The sequence below is a fragment of the Nanorana parkeri genome, unplaced genomic scaffold, assembly GCF_000935625.1.
Source record: "Nanorana parkeri isolate BGI_ZX_2015 unplaced genomic scaffold, ASM93562v1 scaffold113, whole genome shotgun sequence".
In the NCBI taxonomy this organism is placed as follows: domain Eukaryota; kingdom Metazoa; phylum Chordata; class Amphibia; order Anura; family Dicroglossidae; genus Nanorana; species Nanorana parkeri.
The window spans coordinates 412,565-425,085 of record NW_017306381.1 but is presented as its reverse complement, the minus strand read 5'-3'; the positions used below and the strand labels follow the sequence as shown (position 1 = coordinate 425,085).

General features: G+C 46.8%; 1 protein-coding gene across 1 annotated transcript in view; it reads right to left on the bottom strand.

The window, feature by feature from the left end:
- CUNH10orf76 (chromosome unknown C10orf76 homolog) overlaps positions 1 to 12,521 on the bottom strand; it is a 92,023-nt gene that overhangs the window by 72,903 nt on the left and 6,599 nt on the right. Inside the window, exons 2-10 of the mRNA XM_018553190.1 lie at positions 11,411 to 11,530; positions 7,548 to 7,604; positions 6,522 to 6,668; positions 5,744 to 5,851; positions 4,398 to 4,490; positions 2,905 to 2,979; positions 2,218 to 2,304; positions 1,630 to 1,686; positions 1,475 to 1,518 (exon numbers count right to left, since the gene is read on the bottom strand). Coding sequence (XP_018408692.1) covers positions 1,475 to 1,518; positions 1,630 to 1,686; positions 2,218 to 2,304; positions 2,905 to 2,979; positions 4,398 to 4,490; positions 5,744 to 5,851; positions 6,522 to 6,668; positions 7,548 to 7,604; positions 11,411 to 11,512 — 770 coding nt within the window. The 5' untranslated portion in view covers positions 11,513 to 11,530. The remainder of the gene's footprint in view (positions 1 to 1,474; positions 1,519 to 1,629; positions 1,687 to 2,217; positions 2,305 to 2,904; positions 2,980 to 4,397; positions 4,491 to 5,743; positions 5,852 to 6,521; positions 6,669 to 7,547; positions 7,605 to 11,410; positions 11,531 to 12,521) is intronic.

The following is a 12,521-nucleotide window of genomic DNA, read 5'->3' as shown; positions in this document are numbered from 1 at the left end:
AGATACTCCCGCCATTATCCAGGGCTTCCAAAAAATAAATCCTGAATGAACCATTCAACTATTAAGCCAAGGACAATAGGTTAGGGGCGTCCGATGTCATGAGCATAACAGACCAAATCAAAAGAAGGTGATGGACAGCACCAACAAGCACCACCATTATCATCTATTTGCACTGGAAGGACCTGAGCACATGAATGCTTTTTGTAGTACAAATCAGGGCAAAACAACAGCATCGTAGTCATGCTCCCTGCGACTCAGGCTATTGAGGAGGATCTAGACCAGTGGTTCTCAGCCTGGGTAACCTCAGGACGCACATTTGTCCCTGGTCATTAAGTCGTGACCCAAGTCGCAGAGCATTAGGGTACCGTTGGGGGGTACCGTTCAAATGAATGGCTACGCAACACACCTCCCCCACCAGAATGCAGGGTAGGTGCGATTGCCTGGTACAGTGCGTTAGTCGCACGGTACTATGTGATTACCGCACTATAGTAGTGTGAACGGGCCCTCAAAAACACTGACATACATACACAGCCATTCTCACACAGACATACACACTCCAAAACATTTTTTGCTTGGTTTTATTTTTTTTAAGGTCCACCCAGTCTCCCTTACAAGAACTGGAGTGGAATCTCAGCCTGGGGTCCAGTGTGGGCTGCTGTGCTGTGACGGAGCTCCATCCATATGTGCATTGCTTGTACAGCTCCCTTGCGTGCCCTGTATAGGTGACGGGAGCCAGAATGTGACGTCACTCCGGTCCAGGCACCTCTATAGAACACATGAGGGAGCTTGTCCCACCCCACCTCAAACTGACACTCGGCGCCGGGATGCATATTTTGAATGGCTGCTTGGCATGAAAACTGACAGTGCTGCGTTAGGGAGAGGCAGACTAGCCTCTCACCTAGAAAAGTGGAAGGCATGTGGCGGCCCACAGAACACGAGGTCGCGAGTCGCGACCCACTTGTGGGACACGGCCCACCGGTTGAGAACCAAGGATCTAGACCAATAACATTTATACAGATGTGTAACCCTAAGACAGGTGTTACTGGCAAGATCACCAAGTGAACATAAAGGGGGGGGGTGAGGAAACTGAAGCAGCTACCACAACTAAAGACTGATAAGGTGCAATATAAACAATTTTTGCTCTTGGTGGGACCAGATAGGCACCTCACACCCATCCCTGGACTAATTATCATTAGAGGATGCTTGCATTAGACATCAGGCCACTTTCAACCTAGATATTGAATGGCAGTAGAGGATACACATTGCTCCCAATGTCCCACACAACGTGAGCTTTCAACACCCATGTCGTGAGTACTATCAGTCAGTCACTGGTATTGCAGTTGGTCATAGACTGGTCTGCAGAAGCTTCAGGCAGCACAGACACATCAGTTGTTCTGGCATCTGCTAGAGTCACTAGGTTGCCAATCAAGATCAGCATAACAAGGTGGTATTCATTGTATTTGAGGGTACGTACGTGTTGTATTCAAACAATGCTCGGGCAATGACCAGGCCCATCCCCTAGAACAAGAAAAAAAAAGTACTTTCATTACCAAGGGAATATAGGACACCTCGGAGACAGATTACAACCCACAGAGTGAGTCAGTAGGCAAGAAATATATCATTACTTACGTTTAGCGTTCCTTCGTCATCCATGATAGACAGTTTCACGATGTATGGATTAACAGACTGCGGAATATAAAGACATGAAATCCGATTATTAGACATGAATTAAGAGCTGCTGGAGATGGCTCAGTATTAAATGAAACCATCCTGGGAAATGTTCTTTAAAAAGTTGGTGATGTCCCTGACAGGGCATTACATAGAAAGGCAAAAAGCAATGCCACTGCCACTGGAAAGGGGGAGAGCGGGGCAAACTACCTGAAGCAGCCTCCCAAACCTTGCTGTCATGGCTGAGCATGACTCTAAGGCCACTTAGACAACAAAAGCCAAAACAGGAAGCGGGGTGACATAACTGGACCTCACCACTGCCTCCCGGGAGACCTGGGCACTCGGGATCCCGCCGCCTCCCGGGGGACCTGGGCACTCGGGATCCCGCCGCCTCCCGGGGGACCTGGGCACTCGCGATCCCGCCGCCTCCCGGGGGACCTGGGCACTCGGGATTCCGCTGCCTCCCGGCACTTGAAGCAATTACTCATATACGTTAATGGCTTCCAAAAGGTGATAAAGTTGTTACTTTTTAATGAGAAAACCACCCACCTCATACTTTCTGTAGTTGACAAGAAGTGCAAGCAAAACGACAGCATCGTAGCCATGCTCCCTGCGACTGAGAGTATTGGAGAGGATCTAGATCAATGACAAACAGCAATTAGGAGACAGAACGGAGGCGCATAGTACAGCCTGAGCAGTGATACTCAGGCTACTTCTGTTACAGGAACCCTGAAATTGGTGAGATACAGAGACTGTCATTGCACCCTCTAGATTGCAGGCGCTCTATGAATACAATAGCCAGCAGGGTAGATTCCTCCACATAATGGGGAAAAAGGAGAATCAAGTGATTTCTAGACGTGTATGGCTAGCTTAGAAAGGAACTTTACCTTAATCTTCGAAATGACAACAAACACACCTTCAGAAATGTTTAGTAATGACAATCTACAAACACATACTTCTAGATAATTGCCGGCTTTTTATACTTTGCATTCCTTATTTCTCTTTTCCTCCCCATTCTTCTCACAGCGGCCATTTTTTATTTTAGAGTAGATTACTAGATCTCCCTTTACTTCCTGGAACTCTTTTATAGGTGACAAGGACATATGACCATGCACATCATTCCCAGGGGAGAAAAATGCCTTTCCCTGACAGGGAAAATGCCAAGTATCGGCTCTGGCACTCGAAAAGTATCGGTGCATCCCTAATGGTAACTGTAACAGATTAGATAGAAGTTACCTGTAGGATAGCTTCAAAAATGCTATTGATCATCACATACTCCAGAATGGTGTTCTGACTTATGTTATCGGTCACCTGACAAATGACAAGAGACAATCATCATGATTCTACATACATGCAATGACACAGCAGGGAATAAAATCATATCATGAGCCTGCGGATTTTAACAAAAGATATCATACATGAACCTCACATGAAAATAGGATCCTCTAAGCTCCAACTGTATTATAAATTACATAATATATAACTCTATATCATTTCACAAACCTAACATTCCTCTCACTTTCCATAGTGTCTTAGCGGCTCCCTCAGGAATTGGAGATATTCAAATTTTTGCTCCTGTGTGTGTCTTTACCTGCAGGAGGATTCACTCAGACAAAGAGAGCTGCAAACCAATCAGCAGCTGCTGTGCTGTCTCTTTAGATCACCTATAGTGCTCTGGGAATCCTCTGCCATGCACTGAATGTTTATTTGCAAAACAAAGATTGTATATGTATATATATATATATATACACACACTGTACATATACACACACACATACACATATACAGCATATTTTGAAAAGTCACAAACTGACAATGTATTCATCTCCATGCACCGCAGAGCATTGTGATGCAGTGCAATGCAATATCACAACATGCTGGGCGGTGTAAAAATGTCCTTGCCTTTTTTCAGCATACACCAATGCGCTGAACAAAAGCAATATGACATAATGCCAATTGCGTCGGGAATACGCTGGGCAACGCTGCCAAACAGTGTTGGTGTGAACGAGCCCTGAGGGTATGGTAATTTATTTTAGGTTTTTTGAGTTTTGAAACCATTCCTGTAGACATGACTGCCAAATAATCTATACATTTGGGCCAATGTTCCTGTGCCAATTTGCAGAAACTCAAAAACAGCACACCCCATAAGGTGGCAGCACACAGCTTACTGCAAATATGCTCTTGCATGCTCCAGGAACCCCTAGGGGTTGGGACATGTGTTGTATGCACATCCCAATTTAGCGCCAAGTTAAAAAATCAGGCACACAAACTTAATTCCACAATGTGATATGAGCACCTCTTAGTACGTCATTGAGGTGCCAGCGTTGTATTGTGGGATGAAAGGGACTTTCCTGAGCTTTTAATACTTGCGCCAGATAAAGGCTCAGACAGGCCATAAAAACATTACAGGCTCTAACCTGATGCTCTACTAAACCCCTTTCTCTCTGCTTAAAATGTGTTTTTATTTCTGCCCCCACTGGAGAGGTTTCCTACCACTTCCTGTCCTGACAAAAAGTGAGGGGAAATCTGCAGGCACACAAATGGCAATAAAAACCTGGCAAATGCTCCAGCTCCTTCCTGTTAGAGTTGGGCTTTAATGTACTGGATCAAAAGCTAAAGAGTTACCTATGATGGTAGTTCCCATCATTATAATTACCTCTTCTTGTCCAGCACCGACCCCATCTGTATGATGTCACACACAATAAGCAGTAAAATCAGGATTTACTCACCGTCACCAAACAGAGAAGAAGCTTCAAACAGAGGCTCTTCAAGCTTTCAGAGCCCTCCCCGCACAGAAGAATATCCAGACTTTCCATCAGGTTCTATGGACAGAACGATGTGTATTACATAATGCTCAGCAAATTATTTTTAGCTGATGTGCTAACTTAGACACTCTGAAACAATTCCATGTCAGAGAGAAACTAGAACAATACACTTTCACATTACCAGATTATGTTGGCTTGATGTTTTATTCAGCTGTGGTGACCTGTTCTCTTTATACATTTAAAAAAACTGGTATGCATTAAAGTGGACCTTCCAGCTTAAATGCAATATCTGCTTTTTAGGTGCCCCCGCCCTCCACCATGCATAAAAGCAGCATCACAAGAAAAAAACCCCGTAGGGGTGAGACAGTTAGACAGTATACTTGCCTCTCCCTGGCTTCCTCCCATGGTGCCCAGGCAAAAGCGGCGTCACCCTCCTTCCAGTGAGGTCCTCCAAATCTCCGCAATGTGCTGAAGCCACTTCTGACAAGGTTTAAACTACTCTACACTCTCCAAAATTAGGATGACATCACCCCCTCCACCACAAAAACTGGAGGAGAGGTAAGTATATCTTTTATCTACCCTACTGTTTTTTTGTTTGGGGGGGGGGGTTAAGTTGATATTTATTTTCTATAAGGGGAAGGGCAGGCCACTTAAAAAGCAGACCGTGCACAGAGTGTCCATTTACACTATATCATTGCACTAAATGCACAGGATCCATGCATTTAACGCACGCTATGGCACAGTGCTTGGTACAGCACACTAGGTGCTCTAGTGAGTTCCCATTGATTCCCAATGGCATCCCAACACACCTTCCCAGCGCTTGTGTGCTGCAACACCGTGCAACGGGCGTTAGCACAATAATGTGCTTTGTGTTGCCACGTGATGAACAAAGTAGTGGATGCATTACTTTTTTTCACCACACAGCAATGCAGATTATTGCACTACCGCCCAACAGGAGATGTGTTGGGGTGCCACTGAGAATCAATGGCAACACATCACACCAGTGCACCTAGTGCGTGGTGCTGTGCGATAGTGACGCAATGGTGTGAATGGGCCCTTAATATTCTAGATATTCAAAATAAGCTGAATGTGGGGATGAGTGATGGGCGTCAGCTCAATAGAAATAGAATATGTGGACTGGCTTGATGGCTCTACAATACATACCCGGGATGGTGTTAATGGCAACCTTTGGTTGAGACCTTCGGGTGTCAAAATGCTGTGGCACGAAGATGATCCACAAACAAAAACAAACACAAAAAAGTAACACTAAAACCTTAAATTTGGGGCATCTTCTTATGTCGGACCCTCACCTTCATTCGGAGTTCTGCTTTATCAAACCCCATCAGAACGTTAATGATATCAAACCCGGACGTTGACTTGTTCTTCTGATGAACCCCTCGAATTAAAGCGCACAGTGTCTGCAAACAAAATATAAATATTTGAGGCTGTAGAAAACTCTGATTCCATCAAGCACTGCACATCCAAAAGAAAGGATTCCTAGGTCATATACATTAAATCTTGCTCTTCTGGGCAACGGATGGCGCAACTTCCACTGAGCTCTGGAAGTTGTCCTGCCTCATTACTGAAGTGCTACTAGTTCAATGACACGAGCGAACCGTGAGTGATGCTGCAAAGGTCTATTCTGCTCTGGCATTAGCATTGCTACCGGAAGCATCGGCAGTGACAGCTAAATAGAACCTGTCATGTGTACAGTATTTTAGTGCAAAAAGCAACAATATGGTTGAACCGCATGATTACATGTAAATTCCTTTGAAACCATCCAAAATGTTTGCAGGGAGCTTAAAATCATGATGGCCACTGTGCCCAGGCATGATAAGTCTCAACTTGCCAAGCTTAGACCTGAGTCCGTCTCCATCATTCAACAATACAATACCAGGCACTCAGTAGCCAAGAGAGGCTCCGTTATTGGATTAGTGACTGGTGGGGCTGAACACAGCACCGACACAGACAAGAGATCGCCACTCAGTCTGGACATTTTGGTGGAACTGGGGAACTGTAATGTTATGTAAACGGGTAAAATTTGAGTATTTAAAGCCTTCAAAGAAGAACCAAGTGGCGACGCAATACCTGTAATGCATTGACCACCCGGATCTGGTGCTCGGCCTTCAGAGCCTGGATGCAGTGCTGAAATAGGCTGTTAATGTTATCCTTAATTTTCATTAATTCTTCGCCATCTAGAGATTCCAATTTGGCTTCCAGATATTCTAAATTGACCTAAAGAGAGTTAGGGTATGGAAACAAACAAGACATCAGCGAAAAGAAATGATAAGCCCGTGCAAACACCACACTGTCAGCTGTAGATGAACAACTACAGGCAGACTGGCCCCAGGGCCGGTGCTGCCACTAGGCAAACTAGGCAGCAGCCCAGGCCGCACTGCTGCCTAGAGTGCAGCCTTGATCAATGACCCCCACCTCCCAGTGAACAGAGGAGTGGAACCGAGAGACAACTTCCTCCCTCAGGTCTGCTCCTCTGCTCAGTTGGTGGGGTTTCAATAGCCAGCCTGCTATTGGCTAGTTCAGATTAAAATAGCCAATAGCAGTCTGGTTATTACTCCCGGCTGTTTACAGTCACCTGTGGCCTGCGGAAGCTAGCCGGCAGGAGAGTGGGGTCAGGGGACTGGTGGGACTGGGGGTTGCGCTGCAGGAGGGTTCAAAGGGGGGTGCAAGTAGCTGGTCTTGCCTAGGGCGCAAAATGGTCTAGCACCGGCCCTGACCGGCCCCTAGTCAGACATTCAGAGACTCCATGCTGAGTTCAGTTTCCGTTTTGCCCTTGCTGAGTATGGAGGCTTTTAGAATGAAAAGTCTTCCCACCGCACAATAAATACCCAGAAGACAACCTTTGTAAACTACCAAGCTAGAATAAATGACACCAGATTCTACATCTGGGTCTTCTTGTTGAGCTAACACTGCCTGCGAATCTTGTCAAGTCAGCAAGGTGCTCTACTGTCCATACAGACTGGGCCTCAGGAATGTCTTTTGCATAAAAGGACAACTAAGACAGAGAAGTGGCTCTAAAGCCAAGCTCATGGAGAGGCCAGCTTGTGAACACTGGAAGATACTGGAAACGGGGGAAGGGATAACACAAGCAGTTACCTTCATGAGAAACAATTCATCCCAGAACCTGGGGTTGGATTTGGTGGGATCATCTTTCTGCAAGACAAAGAACAAGAATACATCCATTTCATTCACAAGCTTACAAGTTTTACATAGGCAAGATACAAATGATAATTAATGTGGAATTCCATGTAAAATGTTGTTTTTTTCTCGTTTCAGATATAGTACCGTAGGAAATATTTTGATTGAGATCAGTGTCTCCAGTGGGGAGACTTCTCTTTATTTCCTGTGTGGCCCCCAAAAGTGTATTTTTCCTTTAACATTGGCAGTGGCTAAGAACCATACAATGTACAGTATTGGGTCGGGGGGATGGGGTCTGCCTAGATATCACTGTTCTAGTTAAATCGTGAAGCTGTGATGACATGTCCCATGTAACCAGGATGGAGGGCTGTCTCCAGGTCTAAAGCATGGATACACATTGTATTTAAAGTGGGGTTTCCCCAGCTATACCCCCAGGGGTTTTCCCTAGCTCTACCTCTGGAGTTTTCCATAGGTGTACCCCCTGCGGGTTCTCCCTATCTGTACCCCCTGCGGGTTCTCCCTATCTGTACCCCATGGGGTTTCTCCCTATCTGTACCCCATGGGGTTTCTCCCTATCTGTACCCCATGGGGTTTCTCCCCAGCTACACCACCCGGGGATTCTGCCTAGCTGTACCCCCTGGGGGTGAACCCATAGCTGTACGCCCCAGGGGTTCTCCCTAGCAGTACCACCCCGGGGTTCTCCCTAGCTGTACGCCCCAAGGGTTCTCCCTAGCTGTACGCCCCAAGGGTTCTCCCTAGCTGTACGCCCCAACGGTTTTCCCTAGCTTCCCCATTCTGTCACTGTTAATGGCACATCGATTATCCAAACCGTAATTCTATTTTGAAGTGAAACTCCTGCAGAAAGTTGATTTGGGCAGAAAAGAGCCATCATCACTGTCATTTCTTTTATAGCTGTATGTACCCCTATTCTATAGACTTCCCTTAATTTCCTGTCCCAGTGGAAGGAAGCGAGGGGACACAGGCACCAATTGAAACCAAACAAAAGATCTAACTCTTCCTCACTACCCTATACAAAATGCTCCTATAGCTGTTTGTGTTGGAGAGATTCCCTTTGACCTCCTGTTTCGTTGGGGTGCCAATGAGAATGAATGGAATTTACCGATCCCAATGTACTGCAGCTTACCCGGTAAGCTGCAGTACATTGGCTCCAGAGTGTAGCTACCCTAAGACAGGAAGTGTGTTATTTGCAAGATCACCAGGTAAAAAGAAAGGAGAACAAGCTGAAAATAAAGAAAACTAATGCAGCCACCACATCTAATGTCTGCTAAGCCGCAATAGGTGACATTTTTTTATTTGGGTGTCTCCACACTTTAAGGTGGGAATCCCCCTTTAAAGGAACGACTTCCTTGTCAGCAAAATACTCTCATCATTCACATGTAGCCATTTGTTTCCTGCAGCACACAGACCCTCTTATTAATTAATTCTATAAATATCCAGGTGATGACAATTCACAAGAGACGTTGTGGGCGAGACAAACAAACCGCGCATTCTTCTGGCGGAATTTGCGAGGGCGCTAATCGCGGTCGCTGGATGGTTCAGCGGGCGGGTGACTTGGTCGTTCTGCCTGTTTGTAGAACAATTCCACTTTGGAAAGACCCGAGCCACCCTCTCATTATCGGGCCACGCTTCACCAATCTTATTATTACCATACTTTTCTTTTATTAATTGAAAGAATGCCATGGCAACGAAAGGGACTAAAGGCGGCTTAGTTGCTATGGCGACCTTTCGTAAAATTCTAAAATCGGCCCCGCGCTGCATGGATAATGTCATGAAGCACAGGAGCAGACATGAGGGCTTGAACAATGACAATGAGGACGCTATCTCCGGGGAACAGGTGGCATTGTTCTGCTGATGGGCCACAGAAACTTTAAAAAAAAATTGTATATAAAAAATAACAAAAGGAGGTGATGGCAGCGCTGGGGCGTGAAATATAACATGCACTACGACTCGAAAGAGAACATGTCATGTTAGGAATACAAGCACTGCCATCGCCAACCTCTAATATCAGCTGCTGATTTCCTGTCCGTTGTCTCCGTCCTCTGCTCTTCACTGTCACTGGCTTGGAGTCACTATGCGCGTTGGAGTTTGGAATTCACTGAATTTATAATTGTTCCAAATCAATGGCTTGCCAAATAGTAAAGCTGGAAGATGAGGGTGGCTGGCAGGGAGTTACCAGTTTCTACAAGGGATCACTCGTATATCTCCGCTCACCTACTGCTTCCTGTCACTCTGTGAGCCGTCGAGGTAAAAATCCATCACACTCACGCAGAGTAACCCCCTGCAATGCCTATTAAAGTGCACCCCTCTTACCATTGCCGACTCTGTAGAATCCGGCCTTCACACTCTTTGACCGACCACTGTATAAATCCATCACACTCTCAAAGAATAACCCCTTGCTATGCATGGTAAAGTACATACCTGATCCCGTTACCAAGTCTGCTGAATCTGGCCTTTACACTCTGACCACTGTAAAAATGTTCCGATGACTAGACCGATACTTCCTGTATCAGGAAGCTGGGCAGCACGTCGTTACGCGCTGCCTGGCTTCCTGATTGGTCATGGAGCCGGCTTCCTGGCCAATCAGGAAGCCGGGCAGCGTATAATGACTCGCTACCCGGCTTCCTGATTGGTGGGGAAGCTGGCCAGTCAGGAAGCCGGTGCAGTGTAATGACGCAGCGCCCGGCTTTCTGATTGGCCAGGAAGCCGGCTTCATGCTCCCTCATCCCCTCATGACGAGGGAGCATGGAGTCGGCTTCCCGGCCAATCAGGAAGCCGGGGTCAGCATCATATCACGGCGCCCAGCTTTGTCCCATTAAGGAAGCCAGACGGCATGTAATGACTCACCACCTGGTTTCCTGATTAGCTGGGAAGCCAGGCGGCGTGTAAAGACTTGCCACCCAGCTTCCCGATTAGCAGGGAAGCCGTCTCCATGCTCCCTTGTCACCAGGCTCCACAGCCGAGCGCCGTGTAATGACACCTTGCCCGGCCTCCTGATTGGTCAAGAAGCTGGCCAACGCGTCATTACACGGCGCCCAGCTTCCCGATTGGCCAGAAAGCCGGCTCCATGCTTTCTTGTCACATAGTGGCGAGAAGCATGGGGACGGCTTCCCTGCTAATCAGAAAGCCGGGTGGCGAGTCATTACACGCTTCCTTGATGAGTACCAAAAAAAAAAATATCGGTACTTGTACTCGATACCGAAATCCCGGTATGGGTGCATCCCTAGTAAATATCCATCATGTTTACAGGTTTGTCCTCACCTCTGGTCTCGGTGGCTCCGGTAAGTCCTGCTGTGTGTGAGCGAACTACAAGTGTCAGCAGTCCATTATATGACAATCCTGGTGTCCTGTGTGTGAGGGCACTACAAGTGTCAGTAGTCCCTGTCCATTATATGACAATCCTGGTGTCCTGTGTGTGAGGGCACTACAAGTGTCAGCAGTCCCTGTCCATTATATGACAATCCTGGTGTCCTGCATGTAAGGGCACTACAAGTGTCAGCAGTCCCTGTCCATTATATGACAATCCTGGTGTCCTGTGTGTGAGGGCACTACAAGTGTCAGCAGTCCCTGTCCATTATATGACAATCCTGGTGTCCTGTGTGTGTGAGGGCATTACAAGTGTCAGCAATTCCTGTCCATGATGTCATATAATGGAAAGGGACTGCTGACACTTGTAGTGCCTTCACGACATCACGCTTCCCCTTGAGGACCCTTCATCAGACCACGTGTCCCTGAGATGTCTGCAGACGGGTGATGAACGCAGAGCGATCCACCATCAAGGAATCGCAGCCGCCGGGTCTTACCGCAAAGATCTCATCGTACATCAGCACCACTTTTTCCTTCAGCGGCTTCTTGGAGGCCGACGACTTCCGCAGCAGTCCCACTTTCTTCTCTACTTGTGCCATGGCTCACACATAATCTGCGGGGGAGACGGAGACAACATTATACATTTTATACATAGTTGCTGCCGGAGTCAATGAGAAAGACGGAAGGAAATTCCGGAACATCTTAGATACACATCAGGCAACAAAGTGTCCAATCTGCGAAGGACAGGGGCTGCGGCGGCCAATCACAGGGCAGCCTCAGACTCCAGGGTGCCTTATATGGCCTTGACACATGGCAGGTGAGCTTTGTCGCTTCTCCGACCTTCAAACAAATAACGCGGCGGCAGATCTGCGCGCTAGTCGCGTTTTATATTAAAAGCTCATCAGGATTATATTGAGTTTATTATGCATCAGAAGCGGATCATGGGGATGAAGACATCAAGTCACTGGGATGAGGAGCTTCTGCAAAATGTATTCAATTATATCAAATTAAATTCAATTATAGTGAAATTGGATAATCTTAGAAAATCAAGCCGGTAACCCAGTTAAAGGGCAGAACATCCCCCCCCCACCCCCTCCGCAACCACAATAAAGGACGTATTGTTGCAGTGTATGCGTTCAGCCGAGGAAACCCAGAGAACTTGTCAACTTCACCGGAATCCAATTTCTATGTAAACCTATAAACATGCGTGTACATAAGATCACCCCCATAAAAGGGAAACGACAACCCTTCCCCCAATAAGATTATAGTTTATCATGTCGTATAATAGGATTGTCAGAGATCAGCAGGCCTCACCCAAGAAATGTATTCCATGATATCCCTGACCCAAGAAATGTATCCCATGATATCCCCGAACCCAAAAAATGTATCCCATGATATCCCCGACCCGGGAAATGTATCCCATGAGATCCCTGACCCGGGAAATGTATCCCATGATATCGCCCGACCCGGGAAATGTATCCCATGATATCCCCCGACCCGGGAAATGTATCCCATGATATCCCCCGACCCGGGAAATGTATCCCATTATATCCCCCGACCCGGGAAATGTATCCCATTATATCCCCCGACCCGGGAAATGTATCCCAT